General features: G+C 45.0%; 1 protein-coding gene across 1 annotated transcript in view; it reads left to right on the top strand.

Moving 5' to 3' along the window:
* The window catches only part of LOC139231135 (short transient receptor potential channel 3-like), a 178,991-nt gene that overhangs the window by 58,886 nt on the left and 95,072 nt on the right, over positions 1-25,033 (top strand). Inside the window, exon 4 of the mRNA XM_070862492.1 lies at positions 15,047-15,246. Coding sequence (XP_070718593.1) covers positions 15,047-15,246 — 200 coding nt within the window. The remainder of the gene's footprint in view (positions 1-15,046; positions 15,247-25,033) is intronic.

The following is a 25,033-nucleotide window of genomic DNA, read 5'->3' as shown; positions in this document are numbered from 1 at the left end:
TTTAAAGAGGAGGTTGATTAAAAATGTTTATTAAAGATCACAGCTGAAAAATATTGCAAATGAATACATTGCATTTATGTAGCACCTTATTGCATCTCAGAAACAATTCAAAGTGCTTTACTTAAAATGAACTACTTTGTAATGCAGTGACTGTTGTTATCTAGAGAAATGTGGCAGCCATTTTGTGCACTAATATCTCCCAAATGAGAATGAGACAGTGGGTCTTTTTTAAAACAGTATTTGTTGGCCAGGACATGGGTAGCACTCCCTGCCCCTAATTGAATAGATGTCTGAACTAGAAGCTGTTGTGGCACGGGGAACTACAATGTATTAGAAATATCAGAAACATGGATGTTAATGAATGTAAGATACAAGGGCGTAGAATGTTCAGAAATGATAAAGTAAAGGAAGTGGTGTAGCCCTATATGTCAGGGATACATACCCAGACGATTGAAGAAATTCATCCTGTGAGAGGTAACATTTCCTGTATGTAAAACCAGAAACTTTATTTTAATGGGGGGCTTCAATCAACCAAATATAAATTGGGAATGCCCAAGGATCCAAGTTGGTAACTATTGGATGACTGTTTCATCAGGAAAGCTACAAGAGGCAGTGCACATCTTGACTTGGTAAAACTAAGTAACCCAGATAACATACAGGAAATGGAAGTCATGGCACATACATGCAGATGAAATTTAATGCAGAGATGTGTGAAGTGATACATTTTTGGGAAGAATGACGAGAGTCAGTATCAACTAAATGCTACAATTTTAACACAGATGCAGGAATAAACACAAGGTGGCAGAACAAGTTGAGCAGGCTGTTTAAAAAGCATATTGGATCATTGGCTTTATAAACATGCATAGAGTACAAAAGCAAGGAGGTTATGCCAAATCTTTATAAATGACTGATTAGGCCCCATCTGGAGTATTGTTCCACTCTAGCGGGGAGCTTGTTGAGAGTGAGATGAAGAATTGCAGCAAGGAAGATCGAGAAAAGCGTTGGGGCAATGATGCAGCCCTGCTTGGCCCCGGTCCGGATGTGGATTGGGTCTGTGGTTGATCCGTTGGTCAGGATCATGGCCTGCATGTCGTCGTGGAGCAGGTGGAGGAGGGTGACAAACTTTTGGGGACAGCCGAAACGGAGGAGGATGCTGAGCACCTCGAGTCTCGTCGCCGATAGTATGCAGAAATGCGGAGTGTTTGAAGACCAGGACCTCAAATCTGGCACCAAGCTTATGGTCTACAGGGCAGTAGTGATACTCGTCCTCCTATATGGCTCAGAGACGGACGTGGACCATATACAGGTGACATCTCAAAGCGCTGGAGAAATACCACCAACGCTGCCTCCTCAAGATCCTGCAAATCCCCTGGGAGGATAGACAAACCAACGGCAGTATTCTCGCTCAGGCCAACATCCCCAGCATCAAAGCACTGACCACGTTCGACCAGCTCCGTTGGGCGGGCCACATTGTCTGCATGCTCGACACGAGACTCCCAAAGCAAGCGCTCTACTCGGAACGCCTACACTGCAAGCGAGCCCCCGGTGGGCAGAGGAAACATTTCAAGGACACCCTCAAAGCCTCCGTGATAAAGTGCAACATCCTCACTGGCACCAGGGAATCCCTGGCCCAAGATCACCCAAAATGGAGGAAGAGCACCGGGAGGGCGCTGAGCACCTCGAGTATCGTCGCCAAGAGCATGCAGAAAACAAGCGCAGACAGCGGAAGGAGTGTGCGGCAAACCAGGCTCCCCACCCACCCTTTCCTTCAACCACTGTCTGCCCCACCTGTTAGAGACTGTAATTCCCGCATTGGACTGTACAGCCACCTAAGAACTCACTTTTCGAGTGGAAGCAAGTCTTCCTCGATTCCAAGGGACTTTCTATGATGATAATGGAGTATCCGACACCTTTCCCCAGGTTCAGCAATCGCACCCCCGGGATCACACCAGCCTCCCGGGGTCAGGGTTCGGATACCCACCTCAGAGTCATAACCCACCTCCCACTCCGGGATCGGTTCCCCCCCCCCCACACCCGCGGTCAAGGCTCGGTCCTACGTGGGGTTGCAGCCTCTTTTCCAGCAATCAGGCTGACCTCTGGGCTGGGGAACTGTCAGTGACGTCACACAACCTCCACAGTGTGCGGGGAGACCCGAACTTCAAGGTTTCCTGCGTGCTGCTGGGCACATCCCACCGCCACCACCATGTTCCCGGCAGCACGCAGAATGGTACCAGGAATGTAGGAACTCAGTTGCGTGGAGAGACAAGAGGTTAAAGAAAAGGTTTGATAGAGGTGTTCAAAATAATGAGAAGTTTTGATAGGGTAAATAAGGAGAATTTGTTTCCAGTGGCAGAAGGGTCAACCAGAGGACAGAGATTTAAGGTAATTGGCAAAAGATACAGAGCCGAGATATGGGTATTTTTTTTAATGTAACGAGTTATTGTGATCTGGCATGCACTACCTGAAATGGTGGTGGAAGGAGATTCAATAATCATTTTCAAAAGAGAATTGAAAAAATATTTGAAGGGGAAAATTAGGCAGTTAGATGGGAAAAAGGCAGGTAATATTTTTCACAGCTGAAAAATAGTACAAATGAATACATTGCATTTATGTAGCACCTTATTGCATCTCAGAAACAATTCAAAGTGCTTTGCATAAAATGAACTACTTTGTAATGCAGTGACTGTTGTTATCTAGAGAAATGTGGCAGCCATTTTGTGCACTAATATCTCCCAAATGAGAATGAGACAGTGGGTCTTTTTTAAAACAGTATTTGTTGGCCAGGACATGGGTAGCACTCCCTGCCCCTAATTGAATAGATGTCTGAACTAGAAGCTGTTGTGGCACGGGGAACTACAATGTATTAGAAATATCAGAAACATGGATGACTGGGTAGAAGATGTTAATGAATGTAAGATACAAGGGCGTAGAATGTTCAGAAATGATAAAGTAAAGGAAGTGGTGTAGCCCTATATGTCAGGGATACATACCCAGAAGATTGAAAAAATTCATCCTGTGAGAGGTAACATTTCCTGTATGTAAAACCAGAAACCTTATTTTAATGGGGGGCTTCAATCAACCAAATATAAATTGGGAATGCCCAAGGATCCAAGTTGGTAACTATTGGATGACTGTTTCATCAGGAAAGCTACAAGAGGCAGTGCACATCTTGACTTGGTAATACTAAGTAACCCAGATAACATACAGGAAATGGAAGTCATGGCACATACATGCAGATGAAATTTAACGCAGAGATGTGGACTAATTGGATTGTGTTATGTCCTTGGATGCTCTGATAATGACTCTATGAGGCAATGTGTTGTACTTGAACTGTAGTGACCGCAGTCCTTTATTGATAACTCCAGAGTAAGGATCACACCTGATGAGGCAGGCACACCTATACAGGTAACCTACAAGTATTTTCAAAGAGCCAGCACAGGCACGATGGCCTGAATGGCCTCATTTTGTGCAGTATTATTCTATGGGTCTATGATTCTAATTTTGAACTCCTCTGTTAAATCTCCCCTTAATCTTCTCTAAGGTGAACAAACCCAGTTCTCTAGTCTCTCCACATAATTGAGTTCCTCTATCCCTGGTACCATTCCAGTAAATATCCTCTGCACCCTCTCCAAGGCCTTGACATCCATCCTAAAGTGTGGTGCTCATTATAAGACACAATACTCCAGCTGAGGCCTAAACAGTGATTTATTAAGGTTTAACAATACTTCCTTACTTTTATACTTCGGCCCCGATTTTAACTGCCCCCACCTGGCAGAAACTGGGTGGCGGGGGTGGGGGGGGGGATGGTGGGGTGAGGCAGTTAAAATAACAGGTGTCAGTTACCCCCCCACCGATCCCGCTTCTTTCCCGGTGAGTCCCTATATTAACCTACTCTTTTGAGCAGGCAAGCGGGAGACCACTGGAAGATGGTGGGGTCCTGTTTTAAATATGCAGATTGGGTCCTATTGATGTCAATAGGACCCAATCTGCAATATCAATGAGAGGCCGAGCGGGATGGGGCAGTCAGTGCTAGCTCCCGCGTCAGACAAAATGTTCAGGGAGCTGAATCCTGGGCCAGAAGAGGCTCAGCAGATAAGTGTAACATTTATTTTTCAGGTTTTCATGTGGACCAGCAGGGCCAGGATTGCTCCTCCGGGCCTTAGAAGAAAGCCTTGGGCCTCCCTTGAACTGTGGACCATTTCCCCCCATGTCTCCACCTCCCCACCACCCTGCCACACCTCCCGATCGCGAGCATGGAGCTTATACTCCCGACTGAGTGCTGAGTTCAAAATTAGAATCACGGAATAATACCACACAGAAGGAGGCCATACAAACCATCGTGCCTGTGCTGGCTCTTTGAAAGTGCAATCCAATTAGTCCCACTCACCTGCCCTTTCCCCATAGTACTGCATAATGTTCGCCTTCAAGTAGTTATCCAATTCCCTTTTGAAAATTATTATTGAATCTTTTTCCACCACTATTTCAGGCAGTGTATTCCAGATCAAAACAACTCGCTGCATTAAAAAATATCCCCTTATCTTGCCTCTGATCCTTTTGCCAATTATCTTCAATCTGTGTCCTCTGGTTATCGACCCTTCTGCCGCTGGGAATGGTTTCTCATTTATTCATGGGTCTTGGGCCGCAGCCTCCTGCTGCCAGTTTATCCTCTGCGCGCTGGCCAGACTGTCAATTTGGACAGCTGCCGGGTGGGGGGCAGCCCAGCAATATTGTAATGAGGCCTTGCTGTTAAGTTCGGCAGAGCCTCCTGTCCCCGGCCTTGGTCGACACATGCTCCCCTGCATCCTCCCTGGCTCCCAGTTAATACTGGGATCGGTGCCTCTGTTTATAAAGCCAAGGATCCCATATGTTTTTTCCACAGCCTCATCAACTTGTCCTACACCTTCAAAAATTTCTGTATGTGAACCCCCAGGTCTCTCTGTTCCTGCATCGCCTTTAAAATTGTACCATTTTGTTTATATTGTCTGTCCTCATTTTGCCTTCCAAAATGCATTACGTCACATGTCTCTGAATTGAATTGAATTTAATCTGCGATGTGTCTGCCCATTTCATTCCTGTGTCAATGACCGGTGGAAGTATGCAACTATCCTCCTCATTGTTTACTACATTTCTAAGTTTTGTGTCATCTGCAAACTTTGGAATTATACTCCCTATATCCAAGTTCAGGTCATTAATATATATCAAAAAGAGTAGTGGTCCTAATACCAATCCCTGGGTTACAACACAATGTACTTCCCTCCAGTCTAAAAAACACCATTCACTACTACTCTCTGCTTTCTGTCTCTGAGGATCATTGTTGGACACATATTTTCTAATTTACATTAATGGCTTGGATTCAGAAATTCATTTCAAATTGGTCAAATATGTAGTTGATACAAACTAGAAGAAATGATTGATTCTGTGGAGACAGTCTGGACGGTAAAGAATGAGTTGGAAAAATATGTAAGCAGGCCGAATCATGGCAGATTAAATTTATTACATACAAGTGTAAGGTCAATAGAAAGAAATAGAAATAAATGCTGATAGATATAAACACTCCATGAATTGTGTTGAAATAGGTAAGGCTAAGTTGAGAGATCTAGAGGTTTTAGTTGATTCAACATTTAATGGGTAATTTTTCCCAACGAGGGGACTTCCAGCGGCTGGCCTCCCAGTAGTCGTGGCGGAAGGCCCAGTCCATTTTGAGGAAGAATAATGAAGTCTGTAACAACTATAAATGCACAGAATGGCATTACTGCTGTTTGTTTATCCATTTCATCATATTTAATAATTCTGTTTGTTAGTTGAGCCTGTCGTAGTCTAGAGCAGTGTTAATGCCCTCCAAAACTGAGGAAGGTGATGAAGGCATGAAATAGTAAGCTAAAACAATGTGATGTGGAGTTTTGTTTGACACTCTGCGGTAGAGAATTCCACAGGTTAACAACTCTCTGAGCGAAGAAGTTTCTCCTCATCTCAGTTCTAAATGGCTTACTTCTTATCCTTAGACGGTGTTCCCTGGTTCTGGACTTCCCCAACATCGGAAACATTCTTCCTGCATCAAACCTGCCCAGTCCCGTCAGAATTTTATATGTTTTTATGAGATCCCATTTCATCCTTCTAGACTCCAGAGCTAAAGACCCACACGGCCCTTGGTCAGCAGCCCTGAAGATTACATATAAACCGACGAACAATGACGGAAAGGCAAAGAGCACCCAGCCCAATCAGTCCGCCTCACACAACTGCAACACCCCTTATACTGAAACATTCTACACTCCTCCCCAACTGGAGCCATGTGATCTCCTGGGAGAGGCAAAAAAACAGATAAAAACCCAGGCCAATTTAGGGAGAAAAAATCTCGGAAAATTCCTCTCCGACCCATGCAGGCGATCGAAACGAATCCAGGAGATCACCCTGTCCGGATTCTATTCCCTGCAGTACTTACCATTTTGTCTGCGCCGTCCAACAAAAGGTCATCCAATCTAATCCCAATTACTAGCTCTAGGTCCGTAACCCTGCAAGTTACTGCACTTTAAGTGCCCACCCAACCATCTCTTAAAAGTGGTGAGGATTTCTGCATCCACCACTCTTCCAGGCAGCGAGTTCCAGATCCCCAGAACCCTCTGCGTAAAGAAGCCCCTCCCCTCAAATCCCCTCTAAGCCTTCCACCAACCACCTTAAAACTATGCCCCCTCATAATACATCCCTACACCAATGGAAATAGACCCTTACTATCCAGTATGCCCAGGCCCCTCAATATTTTGTACACCTCAATGAGGTCTCTTCTCAACCTCCTCTGTTCCAATGAGAACAAACCCAGCCTATCCAATCTGTCCTCATAACTAAGATTCTCCATTCCAGGCAGCATCCTAGTAAATCTCCTCTGCACCCTCTCTAGTGCAATCACATCCTTCCTATAATACGGTTGAGGAGAGTCAGGGCCCACTGGAAGGAGCACTTCGAAGATCTCCTCAATCGAGACTCTGCCTTTGACTCGAGTGTTCTCGACTCCATCCCGCAGCATGCTACCCGCCACCACCTCAGTGAGACCCCAACACTGCTCGAGGTAGAAAAAGCCTTAAGACAGCTTAAAAACAACAAGGCTACTGGTGCGGACGGAATCCCAGCTGAGGCATTGAAGTATGGCGGAGAGGTACTGCTGGCGCGAATACACAACCTCATCTCTTTCATCTGGAGGAAGGAGAGCATGCCGGGGGATCTCAGAGATGCAGTAATTGTGACCATCTTTTAAAAAGGGGACAAGTCTAACTGCAGCAACTACAGAGGAATCTCCCTGCTATCAACCACTGGGAAAGTCGTTGCTAGAGTCCTCCTCAACCGTCTTCTTCCTGTGGCCGAGGAGCTCCTCCCGGAGTCGCAGTGTGGATTTCGTCCCCTACGGGGCACAATGGACATGATTTTTGCAGCGCGACAGCTATAGGAAAAATGCAGGGAACAGCACCAGCCCTTATACATGGCCTTCTTCGACCTTAGAAAGGCCTTTGACACTATCAACCACGAGGGTCTATGGAACGTCCTTCTCCATTTCGGATGCCTCCAAAAGTTTGTCATCATCCTCCACCTGCTTCACGACGAAATGCAGGCCGTGATCCTTACCAATGGATCCATCACAGACCCAATCCACGTCCGGACCGGGGTCAAACAGGGCTGCATCATCGCCCCAACCCTCTTCTCAATCTTTCTCGCCGCCATGCTCCACCTCACAGTCAACAAGTTCCCCGCTGGAGTGGAACTAAACTACAAAACCAGTGGGAACCTGTTCAACCTGCGCCGTCTCCAGGCCAGATCCAAGACCACCCCAACCTCTGTTGTCCGAGCTACAGTACGCAGACAATGCCTGGGTCTGCGCACATACAGAGGCTGCACTGCAGGACATAGTCGACGTATTTACTGAGGCGTATGAAAGCATAGGCCTTACGCGAAATATTCCTAAGGCAAAGTTCCTCCACCAGCCTGTCCTCACCACACAGCACTGCCCCCCAGTCATCAAGATCCACTGCGCTGCCCTGGACACCAGGGCCACTTCCCATATCTCAGGAGCCTCCTATCAACAAGAGCAGGCATCGACGACGAGATCCAACACCGCCTCCAGTGCGCCAGTGCAGCCTTCGGCCGCTTGCGAAAAAGAGTGTTTGAAGACCAGATCCTCAAAACTGCCACCAAGCTCACGGTCTACAGGGCTGTAGTAATACCTGCCCTCCTGTATGGCTCAGAGACAAGGACCATGTACAGTAGACACCTCAAGTTGCTGGAGAAATATCACCAACGATGTCCGAGCAAGATCCTACAAATTCCCTGGGAGGACAGGCACACCAACATCAGCGTCCTCATTCAGGCTAACATCCCCAGCATTGAAGCACTGACCACACTCGATCAACTCCGCTGGGCAGGCCTCATAGACCGCATGCCAGACACGAGACTCCCAAAGCAGGTGCTCTATTTGGGGTTCCCTCACGGCAAACGAGCCAAAGATGGGCAGCGGAAACGCTACAAGGACACCCTCAAAGCCTCCCTGATAAAGTGCAACATCCCCACTGACACCTGGGAGTCCCAGGCCCAAGGCCGCCCTAAGTGGAGGAAGTGCCTCCGAGAGGGCGCTCAGCACCTTGAGTCTCAATGCCGAGAGCATGCAGAAATCAAGCGCAGGCAGCAGAAAGAGCGTGCGGCAAACCAGTCCCACCCACCCCTTCCCTCAATGACTATCTGTCCCACCTGTGACAGAGTCTGTGGCTCTCGTATTGGACTGTTCAGCCACCAAAGAACTCACTTCAGCAAGTAAGTCTTCCTCGATTCCAAGCGACTGCCTATGATGATGATGATGATAATACGCCGACCAGAACTGCACGCAGTACTCCAGCTGTGGCCTAACCAAAGTATTATACAATTTAAGTATAACCTCCCTGCTCTTATATTCTATGCCCCAGCCAATAAAGGCAAGCATTCCGTATGCCGCCTTAACCACCTGGCCTGCTACTTTCAGGAATCTGTGGACAAGCATTCCAAGGTCCTTTTGTTCATCTGCACTATTAAGTGGCCTACTGCTTAATGAGTATAGCCTTTCCTTATTAGCCCTCCAAAAGTGCATCACCTCACACTTCTTTGAATTCAATTCCATTTGCCACTGCTCTGCCCACCTGACCAGTGGATTGATATCCTCCTGCAGCCCATGAAATTCCTCTTCATTATCAACCACACAGCCAATTTTAGTGTCGTCTGCAAACTTCTTAATCATACTCCCTATATTCAAATCAAAATCGCTGATATATAACACAAAAAACAAGGGTCCCAGTACTGAGCCCTGCGGAATCCCACTGGAAACATCCTTCCAGTCACAAAAACATCCATCAATAATTACCCTTTGTTTCCTACCTCCAAGTCAATTTTGGATCCAACTTGCCACTTTACCCTGTATTCCATGGGCTTTAACCTTCATGACCAGTCTACCATGTGAGACCTTATCAAAAGCCTTGCTAAAGTCCATATATACTACATCGTATGCACTACCCTCATTGACCCTCTTGGTTACCTCCTCAAATCAGGTTAGTCAAACACGATCTTCCCTTAACAAATCCGTGCTGATGGTCCCTAATTAATCCTTGCCTTTCCAAATGCAGATTTATCCTGTCTTTCAGGATTTTTTCCAATAATTTTCCCACCACTGAGGTTAGGAGGACAGGCCTGTAATTACTCGGCCTATCCCTTTTTCCCTTCTTAAACAAGGGTACTACATTAGCAGTCCTCCAATCCTCCGGCACCATGCCCAGATCCAAAGAGGACTGAAAAATGATGGTAAAGGCCTCTGCTATTTCCTCTTTTACTGCTCAACAGCCTGGGATGCATTTCATCCGGGCCTGGGGACTTATCTACTTTCAAAGCTGCTAAACCTCTTAATACTTCCTCTCTCAATATATTTATTTCATCCAGAATATCACACTCCTCCTTGATAGCCGTATCTGCATTGCCCCTTTCCTTTGTTAAAACAAATGCAAAGTATTCGTTAAGAACCCTCCCAACATCTTCCACCTCCACACAAAGATTACCCTCATGGTCTCTAATCGGCCCTACCCTTTCTTTAGTTACCCTCTTATTCTTAATATATTTATAGAACTTCTTCGGGTTTTCCTTAATTTTATTGGCCAATAATTTCTCGTGCTCTCTCTTAATTTTTGCCTCTTAACTTTCTATATTCCTCTAAAGATTCTAAAGTATTTCGCCATTGGTACATGACATAAGCGTCCCTTTTTTTTCTTAATCCTCCCTTGTAAGTCCCTAAACATCCAGGGTGCTCTAGAATTATTTTTCCCAGCCTTTTTCTTTAAGGACACATGTTTGGCCTGAGCCTTCCGGATCTCCTTCTTGAATGCCTCCCACTGTTCCATAAGAACATAAGAAATAGGAACAGGAGTAGGCCATACGGCCCTTCGAGCCTGCTCCGCCATTCAATAAGATCATGGTTGATCTGATCCTGGACTCAGCTCCACTTCCCTGCCCGCTCCACATAACCCCTTAACCCTTATTGGATAAGAAACTGTCTATTTCTCTCTCAAATTTATTCAATGTCCCAGCTTCCACAGCTCTCTGAGGCAGCGAATTCCACAGATTTACAACCCTCTGAGAGAAGAAATTTCTCCTCATCTCTGTTTTAAGTGCGTGATCCCTTATTCTAAGATCATGCCCTCGAGTTCTAGTCTCCCCTATCAGTGGAAACATCCTCTCTACATCCACCTTGTCAAGCTCCCTCAATCTTATACGTTTCGATAAGATCGCCTCTCATTCTTCTGAACTCCAATGAGTAGATGTTCAACCTACTCAACCTTTCCTCATAAGTCAATCCCCTCATCTCCGGAATCAACCTAGTGAACCTTCTCTGAACTGCCTCCAAAGCAAGTATATCCTTTTGTAAATATGGAAACCAAAACTGCACGCAGTATTCCAGGTGTGGCCTCACCAAAACCTTGTATAGCTGTAGCAAGACTTCCCTGCTTTTATACGCCATCCCCTTTGCAATAAAGGCCAAGATACCATTGGCCTTCCTGATCACTTGCTGTACCTGATACTATCCTTTTGTGTTTCATGCACAAGTACTCCCAGGTTCTGCTGTACTGCTTTACCCACAAGTAGCTGTTTCCAGTCCACTATGGTCAAATCACTCCTTAACTTAGCAAAATTAGCTTTTCCCCAATTCAGAACTTTTATTCCATGCCTATTCTTGTCCTTATCCATAACTAACTTGAATCTGACTGAATTATGGTCACTGGCACCCAAGTGTTCTCCCACTAATACCCCTTCAACCTGCCCAGCTTCATTCCCCAAAACTAAATCCAAGACCTCCCCCTCTCGTGTTGGGCTTGCTACATACTCACTAAAAAAGTTCTCTTGAATGCATTTCAAGAATGCCGCACCCTCTATACCCTTCACACTAAATTTGTCCCGATCAATACTTGGATAGTTAAAATCCCCTACTATTACTACCCTTTGGTTTTTGGACTTCACAGCAATTTGCCTACATATTTGCTCCTCTATCTCCCTCCCACTGTTTGGGGGTCTATAATACACGCCCAGCAGTGTGATCGCCCCTTTTTTATTTTCGACCCATATGGTCTAATTTGATGATCCCTCTAACATATATTCCCTCCTCACCACTGTAATAGTTTCTTTAATCAGTACTGCAACACCACACCCGCTTTTTGCCCCCCTCTCTATCTTGTCTAAAAATCCTGTAGCCAGGAATATTGATCTGCCAAACCTGTCCCTCTTTCAGCCATGTTTCTGTAATGGCTATAATGTCATACTCCCAAGTGTCTACCTGTGCTTTAGCTCATCTGCCTTATTCTCTATACTCCTTGCATTAAAGTATATACCATTCAGCACAGAAAGACCTCCTTGCTTCCTACATACTAAACCCTGTTTCCTCTGTCTTACAATTTTGCTTTCTAGATTTTTACTATCCAATTTCTGCTTTACTTCCTTCCCTTTTGAATTCATTCTCAGCTTCCCATCCCCCTGCCAAGCTAGTTTAAACTCTCCCCAACAGCACTAGCAAAGCTCCCCGTGAGGCTATTGGTCCTGTTCGGTTTGTACAGGTCCCATCTCCTCCAGAAGCGGTCCCAATGCCTTATCTCGAATAAAAAGATCGGTCAGGCCTTGGTTTAATGTCTCAGTCTTCGGACAGGGCTTTCAACAATGTAACACTGCCTTAGCACTACACTGAAAATTTGGTCATGAGCTCAAACTTCTGGGATGGAGCTTGAACATACAGTTGGACCTCTCTGGTCCGGCACCCTTGGGCCCTGATTGGTGCCGGACCAGAGAATTTTCCAAACCACGGGAGGTCAACTGGTGACAACACTGCTGACAACGACCCGGATGCATTCTGCGCAGAAGCCTACTGCACAGCATTTAGTCGTCCAGAATCACTCCGTTTTTTAAAATCCTCAGGCCCAGCTTCAGTGCTTCAATCAGCCGCCTGCCCTTCCCTTCCCTTTCCTTGTCCGGCCCGCTTGCCTCAATGAACACCAACACCTCAAAAAACCACATACATACACTCAAAAAAAACTAGAGATCGGAGATAAAGTGGAGGACAAAGTCAAGGAGAGACGCTGACCCCTACCCACGATCCTACTCCCGGCGCCAGTGTATAAACAGTGAGCAGAGCAGCTGCAGCCTTCAGAGCATGTGGCCCGCCACCAATAAGGCAAGAAGAGGCGGCCTCGGTAGTGAGGAGCATGTGTCAAAATACAGCACCAGCCAGTGTGTAAAATCTCCAGCTGGCCAGGACAAGGCTGTCAAGATTTGTCATCCAAAATGCATCACACGTACGTTTAACACATGGAGCCACAATTTTTTTTTTCAATGGACGACACCCACGCCGGGACCGATGCCGGAACAGAGATCTTTCCAGATTAATGAGTCCCGGATTGGGGAGGTACAACCTGTACAACCCTCTAACTCAGGGGAGAAAGTGCTACCAATTGAGCCAAGCACTGGGTTTTTAGGTTTCTCAGGTATAAGATTGCTTCTCTAAGTCGTAGAATCATAGAATGGTTACAGCACGGAAGGAGGCCATTCGGCCCGTCGAGCCCGTGCCAACTCTCAGCTAGTCCCACTCCCCCTGTCCTTTCGCCGTAGCCCTGCAATTTTTTTCCTTCAAATACTTAACCAACTCCCTTTTGAAAGATAAAATTGAGTCTGAAAAGAAGTCTCATCATTAGTCTCTCTTAAAAATCTATTATAGATCTGTAAAAATAATTGATTAACTTTACTTTTCTTGGTTTATATTTTAAATACTTTTGTTTGAACATTGCAATATTAGGTCACTGAGCCTGATAATGATAGACTCTTTTTTAAAATTTGTCAACTGAAGGAATTTATGATCTAGTTCAATCGGCACGTTAATTCAGCTGCATCACAGTATCACAGAGATTTAGTAACATCTCCAAACCAATTGCCCTGATGACATCAAAAATCATTATTTTTTCAATGTTAAAGGTAATGATTGTCTTTATTTAATGTTGCAAAAATTTTAGTGGCAAGAATCGCCCTCATAAACATGGAAGAGCTATTTGGTTCAGCTTGAGTAATCTTAAATCAGTTATGGTTCAAAAGCATATATTGGCCCAGAATTTACTGGAGACTTGCATCATTGTATTGGTGCATCTATGTCGTAGTATGGCACAAATGTCCCAGGAAATTATGATTATGATGTAAGTGACTCCCACCGTTACTTGCTTCACGCCACTTTGCCATTTTTTTCACCCAAAACGTTGAGCAGCTAATTTTTATAGCACCGCCCCCTTTAAAATCAATGGTGATCGCAAGTTTGCTGCCAGCTAGACTGTTAATGAATGGCGCTGGAAGACTTTCTAATAGTGCAGTGCTGAGGAAGTGCTGCACTGTCAGAGGTGCTGTCTTTTGGATGGGACGTTAAATCGAGGCCCCCTCTGCTCTTTCAGGTGGACGTAAAAGTTCCCATGGCACTATTTAAAACAGGGCAGGGAAGTTATCCCCGGTGTCCTAACCAATATTTATCCCTCAATCAACATAACAAAACAGATTATCTGGTCATTATCACATTGCTGTTTGTGGGAGCTTGTTGTGTGCAAATTGGCTGCCACATTTCCCTCATTGCAACAGTGACTACACTCCAGAAATACTTCATTGGCTGTAAAGCTCTTTGTGACATCTGGTGATTGTGAAAGGTGCTATGTAAATGCAAGTGTTTCTTTCTTTAATAAAAATAGGAGTATGTGTGCATACTAGGTCCATGCAGCAAAGCTGGTCTTCAGTCGTCTTGATTAATCCTTGCCACTGGACCAAGACCTTGCACTATCAAGCCCGTGGGTGGCTGGTGTGCAACGGCCACTCCATGTTAAAAGAATTCAGGCACAGGCATCTTCCACCCTTCAGGATGTAGTTCGGGACCTGGAATATCAGGTCCCTCATTGAAACACCTGTGAACTCATCCCTTTTTGGTGTGGAAGCAAGTCATCCTCGACACAAGGGACTCTCTAATACTAATATAAATATCTAGTGTTATTTCATCTTCCTTTTTAATTCTCTGATATTTCTACAATAGGACTACACACTATAGAAGCGGAGCGTGTGCCATCATACCGCCTTTGAAATTGACATGCAAGTTCGCGATTTAAATCAACATGTTGGCGAAAATTGGGCTAATTGCTCACCTACTGCTCACTAATTACCCTGAAATTTTTTAAGGCTGGTGCGAACAGGCACAGGAGTCGGGGGCGGGGGAGGTGGTGGGGGGCACGGTTTGAGAAAATGTTATTCATTTTGAGCTAGGTTTATGCTACAGCCCATAAAAAGCATCTTAATCGAATTTAATGGTTCCTTTCCAGAGGCCAGAAACATTAACTACCTGCTAAAGTGCAGTAAAGTATTAAGAATTACTTTAATATCTATGCATTTAGATTAAACTGTGAAAATAATTTAAATTTACTGTGTTACATAAAAATGACTTGTTCATCTTACCAATCCTTTTTATTTAAAATTCATTTTTTTTAATCGTCAGCAATTTAAAAGCACAAACCAGACATCAAATTGTTTAGCAAAACGATTGAAAATTGATGAAAAATGCTTGAGCAATCTTTTGGAAAGTGCAGTGGGAATAGTAAAAATAAAACACGGTCAGCTGCTGGATGGACTTTCTGCAAAGCTTAATGCTGTCCCATCGGAGATTTCTATGTTTTCTGATTGGCTAAGAGTCAGGAAGTGAAAGGAGCGCTGCCCCAGGTTCACATACGCAAAACGGTGTGTCCCTGGGATCCATGGGCCACTACGCTGCGCACAACTTGGCAGTGTTTCAAAGCAACTTTTTCGAACGGGGCTTCGCTCATGGTAAGCATGGATTTGGTTTGGATGTCGGTGGTGTACTCCTTAGCTACGCTGCTGACTGCAAATTCAGGGCCAACTTTACTTGTCCAAGATTCACAAAATACATGAACCAAAGCATCAAACCAGGACGAAGTGGCAGCAGATCGATTACAACACAAGAGAGAGAAAGAAAAAGAGGTAAAGAGAGAGGAAAAAAAGAGAGCGAATAAAGAACAAATTCTGCTGCCTAAGATTCAACCTTTTATACAGTTGCCAATTACATGTATGAAACCAAAATAAAATGATACTTTCACTTTAAATCTGTACTATAAAGATACAGCTCATATTTTGTCAGTGATAGTTTTTCCAGCTTAGATCATTCTAAATTTAGTTATGTTCATATTTATCAGTATTCTGCTACTGGATATAAATAAATGGAGAAATAAATGAGGTTGATATTCCTGCAGAAATCAGCAAGCAAAATGAATTCTTAACTATCCACTGGCCACACCACTCCCCATCTGCCGCTATGCTCGCTGTGATATATTGTAATTATTCTTCCAGCAAATTGTGGCTTATATTCACCACTGCAGGATCAAGAAGCCATTCAGTGCCAATATGGCTATTGCAGCGAATTCCAGACCATTATCTGAACCAGAACATGTTTAGTTATTTAAGGTAAAACAAGATGCCTACCCACCCCACATATTATAGAAGAATAGTGCTATTGTGAAAAATATCACTGAATAGTTTTAAAAATTAAGGGCTCGCAAAATAGATACTGTAAAGGTCTTGGCCTAGAAACTTAGCTGTGCAGCACCCATTTTTCAGGCACTAAGTGGCCTCCGAGGCCTCCAATATAATGGGCATGAAGTGCACACTCATTACGAGCTGGAAGTGTGCTGCCCATCATATTGATGAAGCCCAAATAATTGGCATGCATTGCCTATACCTTAAACAAGGTTTAGGCCTTTTACATATATACTTAAGGGGCCCAACACCTGTTTGCAGCCCCTTCTGCAAGATTGGATTACCCTGAGGCAGTTGGCGTTCACTGCACTCTGGAAAACCAAGTCTACATCCGGCATAACAGGTGGTCCTTTAAGGGACCAACTGTTAGGCCGCAACCAACAAGGTGAGATTTTAAAATATACTTACCTGAATGTGGAGCCAACAGGAGCAGGAGTGCTCTTCCCAATCCTGCATTAAAAGAGCGTGGGCCGCTGCCGGCCATCGCTATCCACATTGACCCTTCTGTTCCCCCATCGGCCATCGATACCTCCTGACCCAATCGAGTCCCTTACCGATTGCAACCCTTCCCAGTTCGCTTTAATCACATGCCCGAGGGCCGTTGCTGGCATTGGAGTAGCCCGATCTTCCATTCCGTTTCAAGGACAGCCACCTGTTAATGTCTGCAGTTTGCCAGCCCGATGGTAATAAGGCCCGAGTTCCAATATCAGGTGTAAATCGGGCCTCATCATTCACGCACAGGGAAGGATCCCTGCGCTTGAATTTCTAGGCCCTTGTGTCTTAATGATTGACTGTAAAATTGGAGATGGTTTGCATACCTTTGGTGAATGCAGCATTGTTCAGTCATAATCCATTATAAGTAGTTTTTTCTGAGAGGCAGCAGTATTTCATATTGTCACATTATGAAAAGAAATAGGTTATTTCAGCACAAACAACATTGCTGCTAAAGCACAGCCATTATTTATTTAAATGCAGCATATCTATCTTCTAGAACAAAATCACAGTCTGATTTAATCATAATTGAAGCTGCCCCATGCTAACTTTATTTCATAGAATCATAGAAATTTTCAGCACAGAAGGAGGCGATTTGGTCCATTGTGTCTGTGCCGGCTTAAAAAGAGCTATCCAGCCTAATCCCACTTGTAGGTTACATAGAAACATAGAAACATAGAAAATAGGTGCAGGAGTAGGCCATTCGGCCCTTCTAGCCTGCACCGCCATTCAATGAGTTCATGGCTGAACATGCAACTTCAGTACCCCATTCCTGCTTTCTCACCATACCCCTTGATTCCCCTAGTAGTAAGGACTTCATCTAACTCCTTTTTGAATATATTTAGTGAATTGGCCTCAACAACTTTCTGTGGTAGAGAATTCAACAGGTTCACCACTCTCTGGGTGAAGAAATTCCTCCTCATCTCGGTCCTAAATGGCTTCCCCCTTATCCTTAGACTGTGTCCCCTGGTTCTGGACTTCCCCAACATTGGGAACATTCTTCCTGCATCTAACCTGTCTAACCCCATCAGAAAACGTTTCTATGAGGTCCCTTCTCATTCTTCTGAACTCCAGTGAATACAAGCCCAGTTGATCCAGTCTTTCTTGATAGGTCAGTCCCGCCATCCCGGGAATCAGTCTGGTGAACCTTCGCTGCACTCCCTCAATAGCAAGAATGTCCTTCCTCAGGTTAGGAGACCAAAACTGTACACAATACTTCAGGTGTGGCCTCACCAAGGCCCTGTACAGTTGTAGCAACACCTCCCTGCCCCTGTACTCAAATCCCCTTGCTATGAAGGCCAACATGCCATTTGCTTTCTTAACCGCCTGCTGTACCTGCATGCCAACCTTCAATGACTGATGTACCATGACACCCAGGTCTCTTTGCACCTCCCCTTTTCCTAATCTGTCACCATTCAGATAATAGTCTGTCTCTCTGTTTTTACCACCAAAGTGGATAACCACATTTATCCACATTATACTTCATCTGCCATGCATTTGCCCACTCACCTAACCTATCCAAGTCACTCTGCAGCCTCATAGCATCCTCCTCGCAGCTCACACTGCCACCCAACTTAGTGTCATCCGCAAATTTGGAGATACTACATTTAATCCCCTCATCTAAATCATTAATGTACAGTGTAAACAGCTGGGGCCCCAGCACAGAACCTTGCGGTACCCCACTAGTCACTACCTGCCATTCTGAAAAGTCTCCATTTACTCCTACTCTTTGCTTCCTGTCTGACAACCAGTTCTCAATCCATGTCAGCACACTACCCCCAATCCCATGTGCTTTAACTTTGCACATTAATCTCTTGTGTGGGACCTTGTCGAAAGCCTTCTGAAAGTCCAAATATACCACATCAATTGGTTCTCCCTTGTCCACTCTACTGGAAACATCCTCAAAAAATTCCAGAAGATTTGTCAAGCATGATTTCCCTTTCACAAATCCATGCTGACTTGGACCTATCATATTACCTCTTTCCAAAAGCACTGCTATGACATCCTTAATAATTGATTCCATCATTTTACCCACTACCGATGTCAGGCTGACCGGTCTATAATTCCCTGTTTTCTCTCTCCCTCCTTTTTTAAAAAGTGGGGTTACATTGGCTACCCTCCACTCCATAGGAACTGATCCAGAATCAATGGAATGTTGGAAAATGACTGTCAATGCATCCACTATTTCCAAGGCCACCTCCTTAAGTACTCTGGGATGCAGTCCATCAGGCCCTGGGGATTTATCGGCCTTCAATCCCATCAATTTCCCCAACACAATTTCCCGACTAATAAGGATTTCCCTCAGTTCCTCCTCCTTACTCGACCCTCCGACCCCTTTTATATCCGGAAGGTTGTTTGTGTCCTCCTCAGTGAATACCGAACCAAAGTACTTGTTCAATTGGTCCGCCATTTCTTTGTTCCCCGTTATGACTTCCCCTGATTCTGACTGCAGGGGACCTATGTTTGTCTTTACTAACCTTTTTCTCTTTACATATCTATAGAAACTTTTGCAGTCCGTCTTAATGTTCCCTGCAAGCTTCTTCTCGTACTCCATTTTCCCTGCCCTAATCAAACCCTTTGTCCTCCTCTGCTGAGTTCTAAATTTCTCCCAGTCCCCGGGTTTGCTGCTATTTCTGGCCAATTTGTATGCCACTTCCTTGGCTTTAATGCTATCCCTGATTTCCCTTGATAGCCACGGTTGAGCCACCTTCCCTTTTTTATTTTTACGCCAGACAGGAATGTACAATTGTTGTAGTTCATCCATGCGGTCTCTAAATGTCTGCCATTGCCCATCCACAGTCAACCCCTTCAGTATCATTCGCCAATTTATCCTAGCCAATTCACGCCTCATACCTTCAAAGTTACCCTTCTTTAAGTTCTGGACCATGGTCTCTGAATTAACTGTTTCATTCTCCATCCTAATGCAGAATTCCACCATATTATGGTCACTCTTCCCCAAGGGGTCTCGCACAACGAGATTGCTAATTAATCCTCTCTCATTACACAACACCCAGTCTAAGATGGCCTCCCCCCTAGTTGGTTCCTCGACATATTGGTCTAAAAAACCATCCCTTATGCACTCCAGGAAATCCTCCTCCACCGTATTGCTTCCAGTTTGGTTAGCCCAATCTATGTGCATATTAAAGTCACCCATTATAACTGCTGCACCTTTATTGCACGCACCCCTAATTTCATGTTTGATGCCCTCTCCAACATCACTACTACTGTTTGGAGGTCTGTACACAACTCCCACTAACGTTTTTTGCCCTTTGGTATTCTGCAGCTCTACCCATATAGATTCCACATCATCCAAGCTAATGTCCTTCCGAACTATTGCCTTAATTTGCTCCTTAACCAGCAATGCTACCCCACCTCCTTTTCCTTTTATTCTATCTTTCCTGAATGTTGAATATCCCTGGATGTTGAGTTCCCAGCCCTGATCATCCTGGAGCCACGTCTCCGTAATCCCAATCACATCATATTTGTTAACATCTATTTGCACAGTTAATTCATCCACCTTATTGCGGATACTCCTTGCATTAAGACACAAAGCCTTCAGGCTTGTTTTTTTAACACCCTTTGTCCTTTTAGAATTTTGCTGTACAGTGGCCCTTTTTGTTCTTTGCCTTGGGTTTCTCTGCCCTCCACTTTTCCTCATCTCCTTTCTGTCTTTTGCTTTTGCCTCCTTTTTGTTTCCCTCTGTCTCCCTGCATTGGTTCCCATCCCCCTGCCATATTAGTTTAAATCCTCCCCAACAGCACTCGCAAACACTCCCCCTAGGACATCACAAGTGCATATCCAAGTACGTTTTAAATGTGATGGGTGTTTCTGCCTCTACCACCTTTTCAGGTAGTGAGGTCCTGATACCCACCACCCCCTGGGTGAAAAAAGTTCTCTTCAACTCCCCTCTAATCCTTCTAACAAATACTTTAAATCTATGCCCCCTGGTTATTGACCTCTCTGTTTTATACAGTTCAAGCATACCCTCCCTATTCCTATATTCTATGTCATGGCTAATAAAAGAAAGTATCCCATATGTCTTCTTAACCATCTTAAACCTGTCCTTGCTACCTTCAGGGATCTGTGGACATGCACTTCACGCTTCTCAGTATCCTACCATTTATTGTGTATTCCCTTGCCTTGTTAGCCGTCCCCAAGTGCATTACCTCACACTTCTCTGGATTGAATTCCATTCACCACTTTTCTGCCCACCTGACCAGTCCATTGATATTTTCCTGCAGTCTACAGCTTTCTTCCTCACTATAACCACACGGCCAATTTTTGTATCATCATGCCCACTACATCGAAATGTAAATCATTGATATGTACACCACAAAAATGGACCTAGTACTGAGCCCTGTGGAACACCATTGGAAACAGCTTTTCAGTCACAAAAACATCTGATGACCATTACCCTTTGCTTCCTGCCACTGAGTCAATTTTGGGTCCAACTTGCCATTTTCCCTGGCATCCCATGGGCTTTTATTTTTCTGACCAGTCTGCCTTGTGGGACCTTGTTAGAAGCCTTGCTAAAATCCATGTAGACTTTTTCAAATGCACCACCCTCATCGACCCTCCTTATTACCACCTCAAAAAATTCAATCAAGTTAGTCAGGCATGACCTTCCCTTAACAAATCCATGCTGACTGTCTTTGATTAATCCATACTTTTCTAAATGACGATTAATACTGTCCCTCAGAATTTTTTCCAATAATTTTCCCACCACCAAGGTTAGGCTATTAGTTAGTTACCCTACGATTATTGTCAAATGAAAGGCTTTACATAATTAGTAAATTAAAGAGCTCAAATATATTTCCCGAATCTGGAGCATTAGATTTCCAGAGGATAGAAACATAGAAATTTACCGCGCAGAAGGAGGCCAGTTCACCCCATCGTGTCCACGCCGGCCGACAAAGAGCCGCACGGCCCTCAGTCAGCAGCCCTGAAGGTTACATATAAACTGACGAACAATGAACAATGGCAGAAAGGCAAAGAGCACCCAGCCCAACCAGTCCGCCTCACACAATTGTGACATCCCTTATACTGAAACCTTCTACACTCCACCCCAACTGGAGGCATGTGATCTCCTGGGAGAGGCAAAAAACCAGATAAAAACCCAGGCCAATTTAGGGAGAAATAAAATCTGGGAAAATTCCTCTGCGATCCATCCAGGTGATTGAAACTAGTTCAGGAGATCATCCTGGCCGTATTCGATTCCCTGCAGTACTTACCATTATATCTGCGCCGGTCAACAAAAGGTTATCCAGTTCAATCCCAATTAGCAGCTCAAGGTCCGTAACCCTGCAGGTTACGGCACTTTGCCCATCCAATCATCTCTAAAAGTGGTGAGGGTTTCTGCATCCACCAATCTTCCAGGCAGTGAGTTCCAGATCCCCACAACTCTTTGCGTATAGAAGCTCCCCCTCAAATCCCCTCTTAACCTTCCACCAACCACCTTAAAACTATGCCCCCTCATAATAGACCCCATCACCAATGGAAATAGGCCCCTACTATCCACTATGTCCAGGCCCCTCAATATTTTGTACACCTCAATGAGATCTCTTCTCAACCTCTTCTGTTCTAATGAGAACAAACCTAGCCTATCCAATCTGTCCTCATAACTAAAATTCTCCATTCCAGGCAGCATCTTAGTAAATCTCCTCTGCACCCTCTCTAGTACAATCGCGTCCTCCTATAATATGGCGACCAGAACTGCACTCAGTATTCCAGCTGTGGCCTAACCAAAGTATTATACAATTTAAGCATAATCTCCCTGCTCTTATATTCTGTGCCTCGGCCAATAAAGGCAAGCATTCCGTATACCTTCCTAACCATCTTATCCACCTGGCCTGCTACTTTCAGGGATCTGTGAACAAGCACTCCAAGGTCCCTTTGTTCATCTACACTGTTAAATGGCCTACCACTTAATGTGTATACCCTTATTAGCCCTCCCAAAGTGCATTACCTCACACTTCTCTGAATTAAATTCCATTTGCCACTGCTCTTCCCACCTGACCAGTAGATTGATATCCTCCTGCAGCCCATGACTTTCCTCTTCATTATCAACCACATAGCCAAGTGTCAAGTTGTCTGCAAACTTCTTAATCATACTCCCTATATTCAAATCTAAATCGTTGATATATATCACAAAAAGCAAGGGATTAAGTGCTGAACCCTGCAGAACCCCACTGGAAACATCCTTCCAGTCACAAAAACATCCATCAACCATTACCCTTTGTTTCCTACCTCGAAGCCAATTTTGGATCCAACTTGACACTTTGTCCTGTATCCCATGGGCTTTAACCTTTGTGACCAGTCTACCATGTGGGACCTTATCAAAAGCTTTGCTAAAGTCCATATATACTACATCGTATGCACTATCCTCATCAACCCTCTTGGTTACCTCCTCAAAAAATTCAATCAGGTTAGTCAAACACGATCTTCCCTTAACAAATCTATGCTGACTGTCCCTAATTAATCCTTGCCTTTCCAAATGTAGATTTATCCTGTCTTTCAGGATTTTTTCCAATAATTTTTCCACCACTGACAGGCCCGTAATTACTCAGCCTATTCCTTTTTCCCTTCTTAAACAAGGGTACTACATTAGCAGTCCCCCAATCCTCCGGCACCATGCCCAAATCCAAAGAGGACTGGAAAATGATGGTCAAGGCCTCTGCTATTTCCTCTTTTACTTCGCTCAACAGCCTGGGATGCATTTCATCTGTGCCTGGGGACATACCTACTTTCAAAGCTGCTAAACCCCTTAATACCTCCTCTCTCACTATATTTATTTCATCCATAATATCATCATCATAGGCAGTCCCTCGGAATCGAGGAGGACTTGCTTCCACTCCCAAAGTGAGTTCTTTGATGGCTGAACAATCCGATACGAGAACCACAGACCCTGTTACAGGTGGGACAGACTTTCGTCGAGGGAAGGGGTCGGTGTGGCTGGTTTGCCGCGCGCTCCTTCCGCTGCCTGCGCCTGGCCTCTTCTTGCATTGAGACTCAAAGATCTCAACGCCCTCCCGGATGGACTTTCTCCACCTCGGGTGGTCTGCAGCCAGGGTCTCCCAGGTGTCATTGGTGATGTCGCACTTTACCAGGGAGGCTTTGAGGGTGTACTTACAACGTTTCCGCTGTCCTCCTTTGGCTCATTTACCATAAAGGAGCTCCACATAAAGCATTTGCTTAGGGAGTCTCGTATCTGGCATGTGTACTATGTGGCCTGCCCAGCGAAGCTGATTGAGTGTGGTCAGTGCTTCAATACTGGAGATGTTAGCCTGGTCGAGGACACTGATGTTGGTGCGCCTGCCCTCCCAGGGGATTTGCAGGATCTTGCGGAGACATCATTGGTGATATATCTCCAGTGTCTTGAGGTGCCTTCTGTACATCGCCCATGCCTCAGACCCATACAGGAGGGCGGGTATTACTACAGCCCTGTAGACCATGAGTTTGATGGTAGATTTGAGGGCCTGGTCTTCAAACACTCTTTTCCGCAGGCGGCTGAAGGCTGCACTGGTGCACTGGAAGCGATGTTGAATCTCCACATCAATGTCTGCCTTTGTTGATAAGAGGCTCCCGAGATATGGGAAATGGTCCACGTTGTCCAGGGCCGCACTGTGGATCTTGATAATTGGAGGGCAGTGCTGTGCGGCGATGAAAGGCTGGTGAAGGACCTTTGTCTTACGGATGTTAAACGTAAGGCCCATGCTTTCATATGCCTCAGTGAATACATTGACTATATCCTGGAGTTCAGCCTCTGAATGTGCGCAGACACAGGCGTCATCCGCATACTGCAGCTCAATGACAGAGGTTGGGGTGATCTTGGACCTGGCCTGGAGGCGGCATAGGTTAAGCAGTTTCCCACTGGTTCTGTAGTTTAGTTCCACTCCAACGGGGAGCTTGTTGATTGTGAGATGGAGCATGGCGGCGAGGAAGATTGTGAAGAGGGTTGGAGCGATAACGCAGCCCTGTTTGACCCTGGTCCGGATGTGGATTGGGTGTGTAATGGATCCGTTGGTAAGGATCACGGCCTGCATGTCATCGTGAAGCAGACGAAGGATGTTGACAAACATTTGGGGGGCATATCCAGAATATCACACTTCTCCTCAATAGCAGTCCCTTGCCCTCTCGAGTGAAATACCTTGAAAAGTTTTGCTACGCTATATAAGTGTAAGTTGGTTTTAGTACACTCTAATAAAACACCTAACTCTATAATCATAGAATCATACAGCACTGAAGGAGGCTAAGCGGCCCATCGTGCCTGTGCCGGCTCTTTATATTAGTCCCACCCCCCCGCCCCCCGCTCTTTCCCCATAGTCTTGCAATTTTTTTCCTTTTCAAGTATACGTCTAATTCCTTTTGAAAGTTACTATTGAATCTGCTTTGACCACCTGGAAGTGATAGTATCGTAGTTGTGTTACTGGGCTAGTAATCCAGG

Source organism: Pristiophorus japonicus, chromosome 2, assembly GCF_044704955.1.
Source record: "Pristiophorus japonicus isolate sPriJap1 chromosome 2, sPriJap1.hap1, whole genome shotgun sequence".
Classification (NCBI taxonomy): domain Eukaryota; kingdom Metazoa; phylum Chordata; class Chondrichthyes; family Pristiophoridae; genus Pristiophorus; species Pristiophorus japonicus.
Note: the sequence above shows the minus strand (reverse complement) of the source record. Positions and strands in the feature narration are given on the sequence as shown.